Source organism: Piliocolobus tephrosceles, chromosome 5 (genome assembly GCF_002776525.5).
Source record: "Piliocolobus tephrosceles isolate RC106 chromosome 5, ASM277652v3, whole genome shotgun sequence".
NCBI lineage: Eukaryota > Metazoa > Chordata > Mammalia > Primates > Cercopithecidae > Piliocolobus > Piliocolobus tephrosceles.
The window spans coordinates 18,204,169-18,223,419 of record NC_045438.1 but is presented as its reverse complement, the minus strand read 5'-3'; the positions used below and the strand labels follow the sequence as shown (position 1 = coordinate 18,223,419).

At 46.6% G+C, this 19,251-nt stretch overlaps 1 protein-coding gene across 2 annotated transcripts in view; it reads left to right on the top strand.

Moving 5' to 3' along the window:
- The window catches only part of RNASET2 (ribonuclease T2), a 28,467-nt gene extending 12,919 nt beyond the window's left edge, over positions 1-15,548 (top strand). For both annotated transcript variants that reach the window (XM_023223584.1, XM_023223585.1), the window contains exons 5-9: positions 1,891-1,961; positions 6,001-6,114; positions 11,260-11,305; positions 14,334-14,408; positions 15,261-15,548. In XM_023223584.1, coding sequence (XP_023079352.1) covers positions 1,891-1,961; positions 6,001-6,114; positions 11,260-11,305; positions 14,334-14,408; positions 15,261-15,464 — 510 coding nt within the window. In that variant the 3' untranslated portion in view covers positions 15,465-15,548. The remainder of the gene's footprint in view (positions 1-1,890; positions 1,962-6,000; positions 6,115-11,259; positions 11,306-14,333; positions 14,409-15,260) is intronic.
- The last annotated feature ends 3,703 nt before the right edge of the window (positions 15,549-19,251 follow it).

Here is a 19,251-nt window from a genome sequence, read left to right as displayed (position 1 = left end):
GGTGAGGGGGCAGGGCTGATAAGTGTGGACATGGGTAGGTGAGGGGGCAGGGCTGACAGATGTGGGTGGGCTAAGGGGACAGCGCTGACGGGTGTGGGCCTGATGGGCAGAGGGGGCAGTGCTGGTGGAGCCCCGTGATAACAACCAGGTGAAAAGGGGCATGTGTGCCTACAGCCGGGAAAGGCGGAAACCCAGGAGGGGAGAGATTGGTGCAGAGGCACCATGGGACTGCATATCCCCGAGGCATCCAGGACAGGAAGGCTGAATCGCCTTTTGGGTGGGGGGCGGCGGGTCATGGGTCTGGTGGCCTGAACCGTCACTCCTCAGAGTAGTCCTGGCTTCCTCGTTGTGTAGCGGTAGATCCAACTTTGCATTGTCCCAAATGGAAGTAGCCCAGTTTGCACAGTCAATCATATCGTGGCCTAGATCATCCTGAGGGCTGGTGGGGCTGAAGCCAGCATGGTGGGGCAGGAGAGGCGGGGTGGGGGGCTGCAGGGGGTCAGAGTTGCGCCCACACGGGCGGGGGCTGTGGGGTGGGGCCACATTACAAATGGGCTGAGGAAAGAACCCTCATATAGGGTGCTGGAAAACAGGAGAAAGGGAAGAAAAATGAAGTTATCCGAAGTTTGTTCAGCATCTTTTTACTGACTATTTTGGGTTTTTTTGGTGTAGAGGGTGTGTAGAAATTGAAAAGTAAACTCCAGTTCCATTGAATTTAGCGTGACCGGTGCAGTGTAGAGCCCAGGCTGCCCAGCTCACACAAGCTCTTCTCTGGGAAAAGAAGAGCTTGTCCTTTGTTTGTTTGTTTTAATTGATGGTTTATTGTTTGTTTGTTTTTTAAGACGGAGTCTCACTCTGTCGCCAGGCTGGAGTGCGGTGGCTCGATCTCGGCTCACTGCAACCTCTGCCTCTCTGGTTCAGGTGATTCTCCTGCCTCAGCCTCCCGAGTAGCTGGGATTACAGACATGTGCCACCATGCCCAGCTAATTTTTGTGTTTTTGGTAGAGACGGGGTTTCACCAGGTTGGCCAGGAGGGTCTTGATCTCCTGACTTCCTGATCTGCCTGCATCAGCCTCCCGAAGTGCTGGGATTACAGGCGTGAGCCACCACGTCCCGCTGATGTTGTTTTTAGAACAGTTTTAGGTTTACAGAAAAATTGGATGGAGATTACAGACAGTTCACTCCCTTCCTCTCAAATCTCCCAATCATTAACATCTTCTATAGTGTGTTACATTTGTTACAATTAATGAACTGATACTGATACTTCATTATTAAATAAAGTTTAGCGTTAACATTAGGGTTTACTCCTGTGTTGTGCAGTTGTGTGGCTTTGGATAAATGCAGGAGAGCAAGTCCCACCCAGTGCGGTGCAGAGCAGCCCCTGGCCTCAGACCCCCTGAGCCATACCTCCCCTTCTTTCCTCCCCTTGAACCCCTAGCAACTGCAAATCTCATTTCTGTATCTTAAGACTCCCTTTTCCAAATGGTCACATCATCGGAATCGTATAGTATGGAGCCTCTGCAGATTGGCCTCTTTCACTAGCAATATATGTTTACAGTTCCTCCAGTGGCTTTTCATGGCTTGATAGTTCATTGGTTTTTGTTGCTGCAAATATTCCATTGTTTGGATGTACACTGTATCCCTTCACCTGTAAGAGCTTGTATTTTCGTGTGCAGTTTTATGATTACTCAAATTGCACTTGTAGATATATCTTAACAAACACTTTGTACAAAATAAGTATAGGGTTATTTTACTCACCCAAGTATTGTTAATTAGCAGAGCTCAATTCTTTGAATGTGTCAGTTTATCAAATTTATCTTCTGAGTTTGGAGTTTATTATTAAGATCCTGCATAGACTTCTTTTATTTATTTTTTTATTTTAATGCATAGGATCTTTTGCCAGAAATGAAGGCATACTGGCCTGATGTAATTCACTCATTTCCCAATCGCAGCCGCTTCTGGTAAGTCCCAGCCTCTGATTGCTGTCTTGATTGCTGTCTGAGCGGGTGTGGGGAGCGTGATGAATCACTCTAAGTGGAAACTGTGTGGGAAGCAAGATAACAGAATCTGTCTTATGGGGCTGAGCAGTTTGAACAACCTTTTATGAGATATGATTCTGTTATGGCATTTTTGGTGCCTTTCTCCAGTATATAAAAAAATGAAAGCAAGTGGAATTTACCTTATAAGCCTGTTTTCTAACCTATGTGATATTTATTACTATGCTTGAAAACTTTTCTTAGCCAGTCACAATGGCTCATGCCTGTAATCCTGGCACTTTGGGAGGCTGAGGTGGGTGGATTGCTTGAGTCCAGGAGTTCGAGACCAGCCTGGTAACATGACAAAATGCCGTCTCTACCAAAAATTTTAAAAGTCAGCCAGATGTGGTATTGTGTGTCTGTGGTCCCAGGAGCTCAAGGTTGCAATGGGCTGTGATCAGCTGGGGTGATAACCAGCCTGGGTGACGGGGGGGTTGAGACCCTGTCTCAAAAAAAAAAAAAAAGAAAGATACAAATTTTCTCTTCTGAGGCTCAACAAAGTCAAATGCTTGCATATCTAAGAATTAGTCTATATCAGACAGGAGAGAATATTGCTTAAGGAAATTGTGCTCCTGTCTTGAAATACATTAAGAAAAAAGAGAGCAGCCACGGTGGTTCACACCTGTAATCCCAGCACTCTGGAAGGCCAAGGCAGGTGGATCACTTGAGGTCAGGAGTTCAAGACCAGCCTGGCCAACATGGCAAAACTCCATCTCTACTAAAAATACAAAATTTAGCTGGGCACAGTGGCGTACACTTGTAATCCCAGCTACTTGGGAGTCTGAGGCAAGAGAATCAATTGAACTCAGTAGGTGGAGGTTGCAGTGAGCCGAGATCACGCCACTGTACTCCAGCCCAGGTGACAGGGCAAGATTCCATCTCAAAAAAAAGATGTCTTCTAAGATGATGATCTCATGCCTATGACTTAGGGAGGAGAGAAAGTGAGACTTAGCATGTGAGGCTGAGACCTCAGTCAGGGTGAGGTGCCTTTAAGTTCAGCCGAAGCTGAGCCTAGGACCTAAATGCCATGTTGAATTCAAGGTAGCTTTTAAAATCATGGCTTTTTTAATAGCATGAAGTGAATTCCTTTTATTAACATTATGTTAACTGAAGGTAATTATTTTCTCCCACTTCAGTGTTGCAATTTATAATTCAGATTACAACCCATCAAATTTTAGGTAGAAAGGTTAACTTAGTAATATTTTGTGTGTAATTTTCAGGAAAGTTATAAGTTAAGTTTAGAAGAAAGCTTTTTAAAACAAAATGAAATGGAAGTGATGTCCATCTTCCTGGTTCATCGGTGTGGCAGTGAAGTGGCCTTAGGATTCACGGACCCTCCCTCTGTGCATTGAATCACGCTTGAGTACAGAGAACCACTCTTAATGAAAATTCGGATGGTGAATGGTTCAGGTCTCAGTCACCTGTTCTGCACAGCCTGTGTTCTAGAAAATTATTTCAAAATAATGGCCATGATAAGTTGAAATGGAAGAAGATAGGGAAAAAAATTGTATGTCACTTCACAGTGTACTTCAGATAATGAGTGTATGGTAACTGAGTTATATGAAAGAGAATTTTTCCAGTTGTTACAATGTTCCATGATAGAGTCTGTCAGACTAGCCAAATGGCTGAAAATAAATCAGCAAACATGCAAAGGCCTTCAGTGAGCTGGATCTTGAGCATTTAATCAAAACAGTGTGGGCAAAGTATGCATTTATTTTTGTGCTCTGATAAAGGCAAGATGACGTACTTTAAATTTTCAAGTTGATAGTTGAATTACACATTTAAAAAAACTGGTTCTAAATGAAAAGGATAAATCTCACACACACATTAATATTTATATTTTTGAGTGCTCCTAAATACAAAATATCAGGGAGGAGCTCCTGTCTGCGCTGTGTCACCCAGTCCTGTGCCTATCACTCAGGTCACCTGACTAACTCCATGGGGGTTGGCCTCTGGCTTCTCCACCTCTGCTCCTTGGGCAGGGGAAGGTGTCACAGCACTGCTGTGCAATGTGTCTTTGGGCATAACCGGCCCCGAGGACTGGCTGCCTCTTGTGGCCGAGCGGGCCAGGTGACAGTGGGTGGGTGAGCCCGGGACATCCGCTCCTGGCTGCGTCTACGCTTGGTGGGTGAGTCAGGGTGTCTCTCACCATAGAGGGCAACAAGCTGAGTCACTTCGCATTGGTGACTGACCGTTTTGATGCTTAAAAATAAAAATGGTCCAGTTCCAAATGATGTGTGAGTGAATGTCGTTGAGCTCCATGAATATCAGTCTCTTTCCAACATCTGTTGAGTTAAGCTTGCTCCAAGAATAATGGTGGCTGACATTTGCAGTTTATTGTGAGCAAGGAACTGTTTTCATTCGTGTGGAAGGGCTCGGCACACCTCATCTCACCTGCAGAATTACCCCTGTTTCATAGCAACTAAGTCACCTGGAATTCAGGTTACATTTCAATTAGTTTAAAATAATCTCTTTTTTTCTACCCCATAGGATATAGGAATTTATCAGGTAATTCGCTCTGGAAAGTCTTCTAGATGAAGATAGTTACTCATCCACTTTTATCCTTCCTGTTTTCAACTTTTCATCGTTTTCTGCGACTTAAATCGATAGGAATTATTTAAAACCAGTATTTTGGATGAATTTTGCCAATGAATTAATGCACATTTAGATTGTATTTTTAAGACTGCATATAAGTGCTTTATAAGTGATTGCATGAATGTTATTTATTAAAACATCAGAATTTATCACTAATAAAGCTGAGGAAATCTGATTCCCATTTAGTCTTTTCATGCTAATGATGATAAACATCTGAATGACATGCCGGTCATTCTGAAGGTGGCTGTCAGTCTCGTCAGCAGTTGATTGGACAGCAGCCCAGTGCAGTGGGAAGGGCGCTGACCTTGGGCTTGAGAGTGGCCTTCGAGGGCAGGCTCGGAGTGACCTTCAGCAAGTCCCCTGGCCCTGCTGGGCTTCCGTTCCCTGTCTCTAAACTAGCAGTGATATTTTCGCCTTGCAGAGTTTTGAGAACCAAATGAAGAACGTGAAAGATTTTTGTAAGCCTTTAATCTGCGGTAAAATATCAGGAATCATTATCAGTGACCACATGTTTCTGGAATACAAATTGCTGTCCATGTGCAGCCCTTTGGTTATGGGCTGTTCAGTTGTTCGTATTGTCCTCTATGTAGAATGGATGCTTGAACTATAATTTGTAGAAGCTGACATGGAAAATGGGCCTGAGGTGTTTCCTGGTAATTAGCTGTCCTGCCTTTCCGTGGCTGGTTGCTTAGAAATGACAGTTTGTGCCACTCTGCGAAATTTCCTGGCTGCGAAGCACGCACTCACTGCAGGAGACTACACGTTGCTTTGTGAATCGGTGGGGGGTTAGGGCAGCATCGTGTTCTTTTTTCTAGCTTTGATTTGTTGTTAATTGAGCAAGCTATAATTGTAGACGTGAACTGAAACTGATTATTTCATCGTGGGGGATTGAAATAATTGCCTATGTTGCCTATAAGGAATTTTATCCTTCCTACTTTGTAAAAGAAATGACATGCCTACTGCACGGGAATAGTCTGTGCTAAGACAAAACATGCTTGAGCATTTTTATTAGGAATCAGTTTCATTACTTTTTTTTTTTTTTTTTTTTGAGACGGAATTTCTCTCTTGCCCAGGCTATAGTGCAATGGCATGATCTCGGCTCACTGCAACCTCTGCCTCCCCGGTTCAAGTGAATCTCCTGAGCCTCCTGAGTAGCTGGGATTTCAGGCACCTGCCACCCCACTCGGCTCATTTTTTTGTATTTTTAGTAGAGATGGGTTTCACCATGTTGGTCAGGCTGGTCTCAAACTCCTGATCTCAGGTGATCCACCCACTTCAGCCTCCCAAAGTGTTGGATTTACAGGTCTGAGCCATTGTGCCCAGCCTGTTTCATTACTTTTAAGTGGAGATTTTTTTCTAATCCTCACAGGAAGCATGAGTGGGAAAAGCATGGGACCTGTGCCGCCCAGGTGGACGCGCTCAACTCCCAGAAGAAGTACTTTGGCAGAAGCCTGGAACTCTACAGGGAGCTGGACCTCAACAGGTGGGTGCGCCCTTGCTCCTGCTGCACTTCCCAGTAGGGATCCCTGCTGTCTCCCAAGCCTGACGGCTGGATCCAGGGGAGTGAGTGTAGACCACGCTGCCCTCCAGCAGCTTCTGCATGTGCACTGTTTGGCCAGTGGAATCATTCCTGAGGAATGTTCTGTGCCTACCAAGCCTTCCGGATCATTCTACATCACGATCACACAGAGTGGGTGCAGAGTATTGGGATGCCTTTTTGGGCACCATCTCATCATCAGAGTCGGCCATAGGGAAAATGAGAACTCCAACCAGCACGTGCCTTTCTCAGCCATGGTTCCTGATAAAGGATAGTGCATTAACAGGTCGTTTCCTTTTTCTTAGAAAGACGGAACCTCAGGAAGTCTGTGGGTCTTTGTCACAGAGCTCCTGGAACAAGCAGGCAGGAAAGAGATGTTGGCCAGGGTTATTTAAGCCCCAGAAATGACCCAAACCTGCCTGAATCGTCCCTGTCTGCCCTCACCTCAGTTCTTGAAAAGGGGAATATGTTGTCACCACTTGAACCAGTGAACTTGTAAAACAAAGTGCCTCCCGAGGGCCACGCCCAGCCCACTCACTGTCCAAATCTGGTCACTAGAGAACCAGGGTGTGCCCTTACCTCTCCGTCTGGACATTTCAGGATGTCAGTGTCTTAGCTGCTCTCACTGACCTTCATCATAAGAGGTCATAATAAACCAGTGAAGTCATTGTAAAAAACATGACAGGCGATTGCACAGCCTCCGTGTTGCTGCTTTTGCAATTTACGCAGCTTGTTTTAGAGCAATTCTCCTTCAAATCAGAATAATACCAGGAGCCTTTGCTAATCAGCTGTATTTAACGTTTCTGAATTAAATCTGCTTAAAAGATGAATAAACCTCCATTGCTTATCTAGACATGTGCTTTGCCTCCTCAATGCACAAAATCGTCTCACACAGATGGTCTCCTGTGTCATCTGATGAAACGCGGTCTAACAGCTGCGACTTGGGTGGGCTAGAGCTCAGGCGCTGATAGAAGAGGGGCTTGGCACGGTTAGCGGGGACCGAGATTACATCAAAGAATGCCCTGTGAATAAACTTTTTAAAAAATCACCTCCCAGAGCTCACGGCTTTAGATGGGCCTTTTCATCCTGGTTCTGACACTAACTAGTTGTACAGTTTGTGTATCTGACCTCTAGATCTTCTTTCCATGCTGTAAAATAAAGGGATAGGTTGCCATCAACCCTGAAGTCTCTTCTAGCTCTTAAAATCTGCACTACCAAGTACATATGCTAAGAAACGTACACAGACCTGTACGCTTTGATTTGTATATAGTTTGTGTATATAATTTGCTCTATATAATTTAATGTTAGGTTTTTAATAGAGGAAGCATTGCTTTCTTGCAGTAAGAGCAATATTTTAGGAAACATTTTCTCACCCAAAAAATGTAGCTAATTAGCTAATTCGCTGTTCAAAAGTCATTGTGGGCTGAGTGTGGTGGCTCATGCATAGAATCCCAGCACTTTGGGAGGCTGAGGTGAGTAGATCACCTGAGGTCAGGAGTTCAAAACCAGCTTGGCCAACATGGTGAAATCCCATCTCTACTGAAAATACAAAAATTAGCCAGGTGTGGTGGTGCATGCCTGTAATCACAGCTACTCAGGAGGCTGAAGCAGGAGAATGGCTTGAACCCAGGAGGCATAGGTTGCAGTGAGCTGAGGTCATGCTATTGCACTACAGCCTGTGCAAACAAGAGTAAAACTGTCTCAAAACAAAACAAAAAAAAAGTAATTATGATGATTAACCAATAGAGTGTCTTAGGTAGCTCCTGGAGCACAGGAGACTTACAATTAAAAAGAAAGTCTGTCATTGCTGAAAGATTGGAGGGGTAGGAACCACTTTGGAGATAATAAGAAAGATGCCTTCTGTTTCAAAATATGGTTCTTACGGTCCTGACCCTGCCACAGAGTGCTGGTGTTTTCCAGGCTGACTCCATAAACCAGTTCATTTAATCAAACAGAGAAAGGAGGATAAATGGATACTGCCGAAAATTTGAAAATCAGTTTTCTAGGCCAGGCGCGGTGGCTCAGGCCTGTAATCCCAGCACTTTGGGAGGCCGAGACGGGCGGATCACGAGGTCAGGGGATCGAGACCATCCTGGCTAACACGGTGAAACCCCATCTCTATTAAAAATACAAAAAAACTAGCCAGGCGAGGTGGCGGGCACCTGTAGTCCCAGCTACTCAGGAGGCTGAGGCAGGAGAATGGCGTGAACCTGGGAGGCGGAGCTTGCAGTGAGCTGAGATCCGGCCACTGCACTCCAGCCTGGGTGACAGAGCGAGACTCCGTCTCAAAAAAAAAAAGAAAATCAATTTTCTAAATAATTCATCTCTGTATTCAACAAATAGCTTATTAAGTGGCTCCTACTTATACTTGTTGAAACTCAGTAGCTTTCCTGCTATGGTTTGGATGTGGTTGGTTTATCCCCACCAAATCTTATGTTGAAATTTGATCACCGGTGTGGAGGTGGGAGGTGTCTGAGTTGTGGGGAAGGATCCCTCATGAATAGATTAATGCCCTCTTGCAGTGGTGAGCGAGTTCCCACTCAGTTCCCCAGAGAGCTGGTTGTTAACAGGAGCCTGGCACCGCCCCCACCCCCTGGCTTCCTCTCTGGCCATGTGATCTCTGTACACACCAGCTCCTCTTTGCCTTCTGCCATGAGTGGAAGCTTCCTGAGGCCCTTGTCAGAAGCAGAATCTGGTTCCATGCTTCTTGGACAGCCTGCAGTCCTGTGAGCCAAATAAACCTCTTTTTTAAATAAATTACCAAGCCTCAGCTGTTCCTGTATAGCAACACTGGACAGACTAAGACATACATACACACACACACACACACGCGCACACACACATCTGAGACATGTGCAAAACTCTTAAGTCCTGGAGTCCCTGTGGGGGTTCAGCAGGGCCCAGTGCTGCCCCGCTGTTGCTGTAGATGGGGATGGTGGGTCCTGTATTCATTCATTCATTCATTCATTCATTCATTCATTCATTCATTCAGTAAATGTTCACCGAGGGCCTGCAAGGGCAAAGCACTACTGAGAGTATGTTTGCTAGAACCTATAAAGAACAATTATAGGAAATTTATATTCTTAGTTTCTGCAAGGGAAATCTATAATTCTTAGTGCCTTAATTTTAATCTAAAAATAAAATTAAGAAGTCAAAATTTAAGACCCCTCATTTTTCCTCATAAACTGGTATCACAAATTATATTTTTCTCATAGGTTGGCTTTTCAAATTATCATAAACTGCAACAGGCCGGGCATGGTGGCTCACGCCTGTAATCCCAACACTTTGGGAGGCCAAGGCGGGTGGATCACGAGGTCAGGAGTTCACGATCAGCCTGGCCAACATGGTGAAACCCCATCTCTACTAGAAATACAAAAATTAGCTGGGCATGGTGGTGCACGTAATCCTAGCTACTCAGGAGGCTGAGGCAGGAGAATCTCTTGAAACCAGGAGGCAGAGGTTGCAGTGAGCCGAGATCACACCACTGCAGTCCAGCCTGGGCCACAGAGCAAGACTCTGTGTCAAAAAAAATAAAATACAATACAAAACTGTAATATTTTTTTCTTCACTTCATAATATGAAGGCAGCAAACCTGAAAAACCACAAATCATCTTGAAGCAAAGTTCTCAGGGTTCCCATAGACTCAGATGAGCTGATGGCATGTCCTAGAGTACCCACAGATAAAGACCTGGGATGAGTGCCAAGCTCGTCTCAACTCAGCAGAAAGCATGATGCTGGGCTAGGTGCTACATTTCCCCACATCTTTCTCTCTTTGCCTTATTCCCTTGATCACCCAAGTCAGGAGCATGGTACCCAATAGACATGTAACACAAGCCACAGATGTCATTTAAAATGTTCTAGAAGCGTCATTAAAAGGAGCAAAAAGAAACAGGTTAAATTAATTTCAAAAATATTTTATTAAACTCAATATATCAAAAATAGGATCATTGAAACAGGATAAATATTAAAAAATTCATGAGCTAGTTTACTTTTTTTTTTTTTTTTTGCTGCAAAGTCTGAAACCTGTTATTCATACAACACCAACAGCTAGGGTATGCGAGGTCCTGTGGGTTCGGGCCATGTCTGGGGCTGAAAGGACCCTGGCCCAGCATCTCAGTCCTTGTTCCAGGAACTCTGTGGCCAAGACAGTCTGACAATCAGTTAGTGCCCACAGAGGCTGTCAAAGTCGTTGTGTCCGTTCTGTGATCATGATCTAGAATTTTCTACAAAGGCTTGAATATGGGGAACTAGGATATTCTTCTGGAATGATTCAGAATTTTTACGGTGTACCTTTATAATTTAATACGTGAATTCTGTATATGGTAGTTTGGTAGGATTCTGTGTAGCAGTGCTTTAGGAGGCAATTGAAAGCTATAGGGACTTAACATATGGTTGTGTATTGCTTAGTGATGGGGTGTAAAATTGTCATTATGTGAATATCTTGGAGTGCACTTACTTAGCTGATACAGCCCACGACACACCTATGCTTTGTGGTATAGCCTGTTGCTGTGAGGCTACAAACCTATACAGCGTGTGACTGTACCGAGTACTGTAGGCACCTATATGTAACACAGTGGTAAGGATTTGTGTATCTAAACATATCTCAACATAGAAAAGGCACCGTAGAAATATGATCATATGGGACCAGCCTCATACTTGCAGGCCTTCACTGACTGAATGTCGAAATGTGGTGCATGACTGTGTTCAAAGATTTCACCAAATGCAGTTTACCAGGATAAGCCTGGAATCCAATTTCATTTGCTATCTTTTAAAGCAGGTGTGGCAAATGGGTGGTGCTCTGTGTGCCACCTCCACTTGGTGGTGGCCCCTGTGCTCCCATGCTCAGAAGGAGTCAGGAACCGGAAAGGGTGTCTGGAGCAGTTAGTGTGTGTGCTGAGGGGTGGGAAGGCAGGGACTGGGAACCATGGATTTGCTGTCCATGTTGACACATTTGTTGCATAAAGTCATAGAAAAAAAGCACTTTCCTTTAAGAGTGTCTTAATTTTTGCCATGAAATGTAATATCTGAAAAGAACAAGAAAGGAAAATGGACCTTCATTATACAGCTAACTTTTTTAAATTTAAATTTTAGTGTGCTCCTAAAATTGGGGATAAAACCATCCATCAATTACTACCAAGTAAGTCTTGCTTTTGCTTCTTTTCTCCTGTGTATCTCCTGGGGACCTCCAGCAGGGCCATTTCAGCCTCTGAGTCAGTGGACTGTAAAGTGACCCAAAGCAAACCCCCTTCCTACTTAACCATTATCATGTAAACAGATGTTATTTGCATTTTATTTTCCTGTGCATGTTGCATATGAACTGAAGGCTTCTTAGACCAGTGATTTGGAAGCACAGATTCACGGCTCCTTTTGTGAGAAGCGTGTGCTCCAGGGTCTGGCAGAGCAGGTGGAATCTGCAGTTTGAAGAGTCACATTCACTTTTGTAACATAGTCTTATGTTTGTGGTTTGTTTTCATGATAAAATTGTGATTTGTTTTATGATTAAAAAAAAAAAAACTATAGACATTTAAGCATGACAAGATGTTATTAGCTGGTAAGCATATACAAAAAGTTGTTTTTGGCCAGGTGTGGTGTAAATCCCAGGACCTTGGGAGGCTGAGGCTGGAGGATTGCTTGCGGCTAGAAGTTCGAGACCAGCCTCGCAACAGAATGAGACCTCTACAAAGAAGTAAAAGCAACTGAGCATGATAGTATGTGTCTGTGGTCTTAGCTATTCAGGAGGCTGAGGTCAGAGGACTGCTTGAGCCCAGGAATTTGAGGCTACAGTGAGCCATGGTCGCCCCACTGCACTCCAGTCTGGGTGACAGCCAGATCACGTCTCTTAAAAGGAAAGAAAAAGTAGTTGTTTTCAACTCTTGGTTGCCTGTTTTTGTAAACAAAATGGTAATCCTTTATTACCTGGGGATGCTTGTGCTCCCATAATGTAGCTGCCATAGAGACCGATGTGTCACCCACAAAGCCTGGGATATGTACGATGTGGACCTTTATGGAAAATGTTTGCAGACTCTTGCCTTAGAGAAATGTATCAAATTCTTTGAGATGGTTTTTTTTTTGTTTTTTTTTTTGAGACGGAGTCTCGCTCTGTCGCCCAGGCTGGAGTGCAGTGGCGGATCTCAGCTCACTGCAAGCTCCGCCTCCCGGGTTTACGCCATTCTCCTGCCTCAGCCTCCCGAGTAGCTGGGTAGCTGGAACTACAGGCGCCCGCCACCTCGCCCGGCTAGTTTTTTGTATTTTTTAGTAGAGACGGGGTTTCACCGTGTTAGCCAGGATGGTCTCAATCTCCTGACCTTGTGATCCGCCCGTCTCGGCCTCCCAAAGTGCTGGGATTACAGGCTTGAGCCACCGCGCCCGGCCTGAGATAGTTTTTGTATTTATCACATGTTGTAGATTTAGAAAAAGGTTGAAAGTCACTGATTTTAGCAGTTCTGGGGTGATGGCTGTATGTTGAACAATTATTTTGGTGCCTTGACAGTTTGAGAAATAAATTGGCAACAGTGTCTTTGCCCTCAGTGGTGTCTGCTTACCTGTGCAGCCATTTTTCCAGGGCGTGGGGAGCAGTGGACTTGAGGAAAGAGTCTGCCAGCCCTTTCCAGACTCCCCCACAACCCCAACCCCGGGAAGCCGTAGGATGATTGCTTGCAGGGCCCTCACAGTCCTCACCTGGACTCATGTGCGAATAGATGAGGGGAATGTGCCTGCCATGTTTGCCCAGAACTTGGTGTCCAGGGAACTGATTCTAGTGGTGGTAAAAGCCACAGCGACCACACTTTTGCTGAGCTGCTTTCAGGTGCTAATGGCGTTTGATTGGGCATCAGAAACAGCACGTTGGATACTCAGAGTTCTGTCCTTTGAAAAGAGTTTGATTTATCGTCAGGAGAGACTTTCTGCTTTTGCATCCAGCATCCAGCCACTTGTCCACTCATCTGTTTTATGGGAAAATCGGGGCTGTGGGAGAACCCAGGAGAGTTGCTGACCCAGACATTTCCTGGGAAATATGTTGCTGAGATGGAGGCCTGCAGCCTGCCCAGGGAGTGGCTCAGTGGAGCAGAACTGGGGGCTGGAAGATATGAGACCAGTTGCCACTTGAGGGGGATCAGGGGGAGAGCAGGAAGTTTGGGAAGAGGCCAGGTGGGAGCCACAGACATGAGGACCTCATCCTCCAGCAGCACTGAGCTCTGAGTAGGCTGGGGTGTTTGCTTGTTGCTGTGGTTGCCTGGTGCTGGGGAGAGACTAGGGACAGAGACCCTCCAAGTAGGCCACATGGTGGGGGAATCTTGGCCCATGGCCATGCAGCTGGAGAAGAAGCGATAGTGTGAAGGAGGCCAAGGAGTTGGGGCAGGAATGGCAGCCAGTAACCAGGCGGTCAGTGGAGCAGGTGCTCAGGAGGCCACAGGAGAGCTTCCGGGAAGGAGTGGACAGTGTCTGGGCAGACAGGCAGGCAAGGAGCAAAGGCATCTGCTGGAGCTGGTGACCCCAGCTCGGTGGTCCCCAAAGCCAGAGCACGAGGCTTAGAGGATGCAGGTGTCCTCCTAGTAGGTTTGACTCAGAAGGCACGAGGCCGAAGCAGTGGGGGAGGATTCCCTCAGTAGAGCGGGGAGGAGACCCCTCGTCCGAGAGGAGGTTGGAGCACACGGGGGTCTAGGTTTGCAGTTTTGGGACCGGTACCTGCGGGCTCCCAGGGCCTGCCTTCTGTGAAGGAGAATGTGTCCGCCGTGGGAAGGGGGTCGGGAGAGAGGGAGACTTCAGAGTGGGCAGGGCTGAGAAAGCTTTGTGGGCCGTGAAAGCTGGAGTAGGAGTCGGTGGATGAGGGTGGCTGTGGCAGGTGGGATTTCAGGTGAGACAGCTTGGGAGGGAGTGTGGGGCCTGGAAAGACACTGGGAGAAGGAGAGCTCTGCTCTCCAGAGAAACAGGAGTAGAGAGAAAACAGCCGCGGCGAGCAGCCCGTGGTCTGGGGATGAAGCCCAGGATGACAGCATCCTCTGCTTTGCTGGTGGGGATGGGGGCTTCATTCTCACACCTGTGCTGGGATCTGTTCCTGCCAGCCAGGGGAGAGCAGGACCCTGCCACTGTTGCGCTTGGGATAGCCCAGAACTGTCAGATCTTTTCTGTTGAAGTTTAATTTCGAATACACTTGTATTTAATATCAGGTTGCAGATTTTAAAGATGCCCTCGCCAGAGTATATGGAGTGATACCCAAAATCCAGTGCCTTCCGCCAAGCCAGGTTAGACAGTTATGTTTCGTCTTCCTTTTTTTCTTAAGAAGACAGGTTCTAGTTTCCTGATGGCTTTGTCTTCACCATACAGTTCCCATGGGCAGACTTGTATTTGTGCATTTGTGTCTGTATATGTGGGCATGTGCTGTGTGTGTGCGTGAGTGTGTACATGCATGTGTACATGTGTTGTGTGCACCTGTGTGTGTGTGTACATGCATGTGGGCATATGCTGTGTGTGTGCATGGTCCTGTGCATCTGTGTGCATGTGCTGTGTGTGTATGTGTGCACGTACGGGCATGTTCTGCATGTGTGCACAGGCCTGCACATCTGTGTATGTGGGTGTGCATGTATGTGTGTGGGAGCATGTGCTGTGTGTGAGCAGGCATGGTTCCTTGACAGTGTGCGAGGACAGGGTTGTCTTCTTGGTTATCTTTACCAAGAATATACCTGTTCTTTTAGCAATAGGGTACTGTTGCCCTTTTGGCCTACAAAAGCCATTTTTTTCTCCTTATATCTTAATAGGTATGTTGAGTGCTGTTGTATCTGTATCTTTGTTAATTTTCTCTAAGATAAAAGCAGAGGCTTTTCACCAGGGCTGCCAGGCTGACCTCTGGTGGTGACCAGGAGATCCAAGCCCCAAGCCCAGCTCCACTGCCCACAGGCGAGTCGCCTAGAGCCACCCGTTCCAATTTAGTGCATGTCAGCCTTCTGCTAAATGAAGGGGTCTGTTCTTGGAAACTCGAACCTGTGGTGTGGAGCCTCTGCTTTTGTTATCTTCAAGTTCTGAAAGTTCATGATCATAAGACCTTGATGATAATCCAAGATCTGAATTCTAAAGTGTCATTCATCATTTATTTTTAGGATGAAGAAGTACAGACAGTTGGTCAGATAGAACTGTGCCTCACTAAGCAAGACCAGCAGCTGCAAAACTGCACCGAGCCAGGGGAGCAGCCGTCCCCCAAGCAGGAAGCCTGGCTGGCAGATGGGGACGCCGAGAGCCGGGGTCTGAGGGTCTGTGAAGATGGCCCAGTCTTCTATCCCCCACCTAAAAAGATCAAGCATTGATGCCCACGTTTTGGAAATACTCTGTTTTAAAAAGCAAGAGAAATTCACAAACTGCAGCTTTCTAAAAAACAACTCCAAAGTGAAGTTTCGTGTTTGCTTTTTCACAGCAAGCCTTTCTGTTTGCTTTGCTGTTTCCCTTCCATGCCTGTGAATTGGATGTTGTGGTCCATGTAGAGTGAGCGTGTGCAGTGTACATGGGGAGAGAGCAGCTCTCCCACACCTGAGTGGCTGTTTTGTCCTTTGGATAAAGTTCACAGATTGGTTTTTCTTCTCTATTAAGCTTTTCAGTGCCCTGGTAAATCAGGCAGGCATACTTGGAATTTGGACAGATGGCGCTGATTCAGGGGACTCTCTTGTTTGAGTTTACCCCTCAGAGCCTGTTGCCTTCTTGGTGCAGGGACCCCGTCCAGACGAAGAGTTCTGCGCGTGGCAGGAGCCCGTGCCGATGCCTGGTGGGCCTGGGCGGTGTCTCTAGCTCAGAATGGGTCTGTTCCATGTGGCCAGAGCCCCCGGACATCGTTCCTTAGCCAGCTGCTCCCTTGTTGGAAGCCTGGTGTGGTCACGGGTGTGTCCTGGAACGGTGACTTTGCCACTCCTGCCCTAGGAGATTTGGGTGTATTCACAGAGCAGCCAGCCGCTGTCTCCGTCAGAGCAGTCTCTTCTGGGTTACTGGAAGGGCAGTTTCTGTCAGGCCTCACTTCCTTCTTATCAGAGGGTCCCTGCACTGATACGTATTTAGAAATGTACATGGAGCCTCCAGCGAAATGTGCCTCCATTGTGTGTTCCAGAACCGGAGGTCCCCTTTCCTTCTAGATAGGTGATGACATGGCTCTCACGTCACGCAGACTGCTGCACCCACGGTCTCGGCCTGCCGTGCAGGGATTTCGCTCGTGGAGTGAGGCGTCTGGGGCTGTGCAGTGGGGAGCTTTCCATGTGTTGTTAAGACAACCTGTTGGCATTGTCTTCTCCCACGTCTCCTGGCCTCTTCTCTCTTTAAATCCTTTTCTCTCTTTGTCTTAATCACGTTAACATCCTATTTATGTTTTATTCAATACACATTTACAATAGAACTTACATTGTGCCAGGCGTTGTGTTCAACACGTGAAATATTTAATCCCCAGAATAACCATATTGTCAACATAATTTACCAAAAAAGCCAGCTGTATCAATGCTTGTGAATATTTGGCTTTACTCTCCCATTTAAAGAAGAGATTTTCAATTTGGCTCAAACCAAAACCTCACTTCATGGTGTCTACAAGACAATCTGAAATGCAGAATGTTCAGAGAGAGACAAAGGTTTACCAGGCCGATGGGATAGTGAGAAAGCAGGTGTTGGCAGTCCTGATCCTAGACTAAGTGACCTCTGTGTCCCCTGCAGGCATTAAAGGAGACGCAGGACCGCCCTCTGCCCCTCCAAAAATGAGCTCTGCGGTAAGAGCCAGTTCCCTGAGAGACCGGCAGCACCCAGCCAGGCCTGACAGCTTCTTCAGACGGTCAGAGGGAGATGATCAGGGATTTCATGGAAGCAGTCCCTTTATTTTGCCTCCTCTGTAATAGAGGGAGGAGCTCAGCCCTCCTCTGCATGCTGTGGGGAAGGCTAGTGGAGCCCAAGGGTCCAGGGTCCCCACGTTGTCATTGTCCCTCGGCCCCTCTCTGAGCTCATTACTGCCTCCAGTGTTTTTCTGTGGCGTGGCAGGGCAGGATTTGTTTCTGTCGGGAACTGGTGATTTGTGTTTGGATGCCTGTGAAAGGGACAAGGTCTGATTTGTTTTGCACCTGGAAGGGCATTGTTCCTGCATTTGCTCTGTGTCCTTGGGCAGTGGGTGTACTTCAGGGTGTGGACCCTTAAGCCTCAGAGTCCTTTAAATGATGTCAATTCTTTTTTTGAGTCATTTTGCAAACATGGCTCAAGGCTCGGGTTTTATCTTCATTATTCCCAGATGAGCTGGTGGATTTGAACAGACTTCCTATTAAAATTCCATTTATTTTATAGCCTTGGGGGGTCAAGGAGAGCAGCTCCTCAGAGGCTGTCTGCAATCAGCTGCCTTTGCAGTTTTTAAACAAGTCATTCTTTTTTTAAAGTAGTGTGTATTTATTATATCAGTCTGAGCATTTGAGAGCGGACTGGGACGCCAACAGGGTTGCATCCTGGTGGAAGGCATGGGCTGTGGAGTAAAACATCATATGCCGAGTGCTGGTTTCCTGCCATTGTCACGTCAGCTAAATGGAAGAAAGCACTGATGAGGGGCTGGAGGGTTCAAAACACCAGCACAAGCAAATGCTTGGATCTCTTAATATTCCTTTTTCGGCCTAGAGCTTAGTAGCAGGTAGAACATAAGCGTTTGATAACCTGCATCAGATCACTTAAGTATAAGGCACTCATGAGCCTCAGGAGACGGGAGAAGGGGAAGACTCAGCGTTTAAGGTTCAGTGATGGAGATCAGATCCAAGCACATGTTTTTACATCATTAAACAAGTAGGTCATGTGCATTTTCCAGATTCAACTTGGGAAGATACAACTCTGACCACATGGTTCTCGCTGTTAACACCGGGCAGAGATGACTGAGAAAGGCCTCCCATGTGAGTAGGGTCTGAGGCTCGTATGTGTGGAAGGAGGAGCAGGCAGGGCTCTAGGATCAGAGCTGGGAGTACGAGTGTCTCCCAGAGGGGCAGAGGAGCAGGCACATCTCAGGATGGAGAGCAGCCAGTAGGGGCAGCCAGCCTGGGTCTCAGCCAGAGGAAGCTTCTGCCTGGAGCATCTCTGCAGCACCGTGGAAAAGAGGAGCCGTGAACTAGGCTGCAGGGATGAGTGGAACTTACAGTGGAAAAAGACACCACAGATAAAAGTGAGAGAAGAAAACCAGGTTCCCATGAAACTCCTCCAGACCAGCCCCTTCTCAGCAGGGCTGTTGCTGTACCCGAGAGCATTTCTCTTGCCCTGTGAGGGGACAATGCTTTGTCACCTAGAAAACAATGCCTCTCTCCAAGCTAGTAGTGAAAGGTCATTATATGCTTGAATTACTAACACCAGCAATTGTATCATATTCAGAACTAGGTATCTTTTCTTTCTTTTTTTCTTTTTTTTTTTTTTGAGATGGAGTCTCGCTCTGTCACCCAGGCTGGAGTGCAGTGGCGCGATCTTAGCTCACTGCGACCTCCGCCTCCTGGGTTCAAGCAATTCTCCTGCCTCAGCCTCCCGAGTAGCTGGGACTACAGGCGCATGCCACCATGCTCGGCTATTTTTTGTATTTTTAGTAGAGTTGGGGTTTCACTGTGTTGACCAGGCTGGTCTGGAACTCCTGACCTCAAGTCATCTGCCTGCCTCAGCCTCCCAGAGTGCTAGGATTACAGGTGTGAGCTACCGCGCCTGGCCTAGGTGTCTTATCTTTCCACCGAAACTTTCGCCTCCATCTCAGTGAATAACATCACCATCCACTTATTCCAGATAGAAACCTCAAAGTGAACTGGCAACTTAAAAAAATTTATTTTTGCCTAAATTGCCTAAATTGTGAAAGTATTCTGAATTATATTCAGTTTCTCCTTCTCATTATTGACTTAGTTCAGAGCCTCAGTTTCCCATCAGAGCCTCAGTTTCCCATCTGGGCCACATATTGACTGCCACCCCACCTGTCATTCTGGACGCTAGCACCGTGTTTGTGTCACTCTCCATAATCAGCCATGGCTCTCTGCTCCCAGATCACACCTCCAGCCCCAGTATGGCGGCTCAGGGACCTTCCCTCAACCCCACTTTGTTTGCCCAGATAGGTAAATATAATAAGAGCTGTGG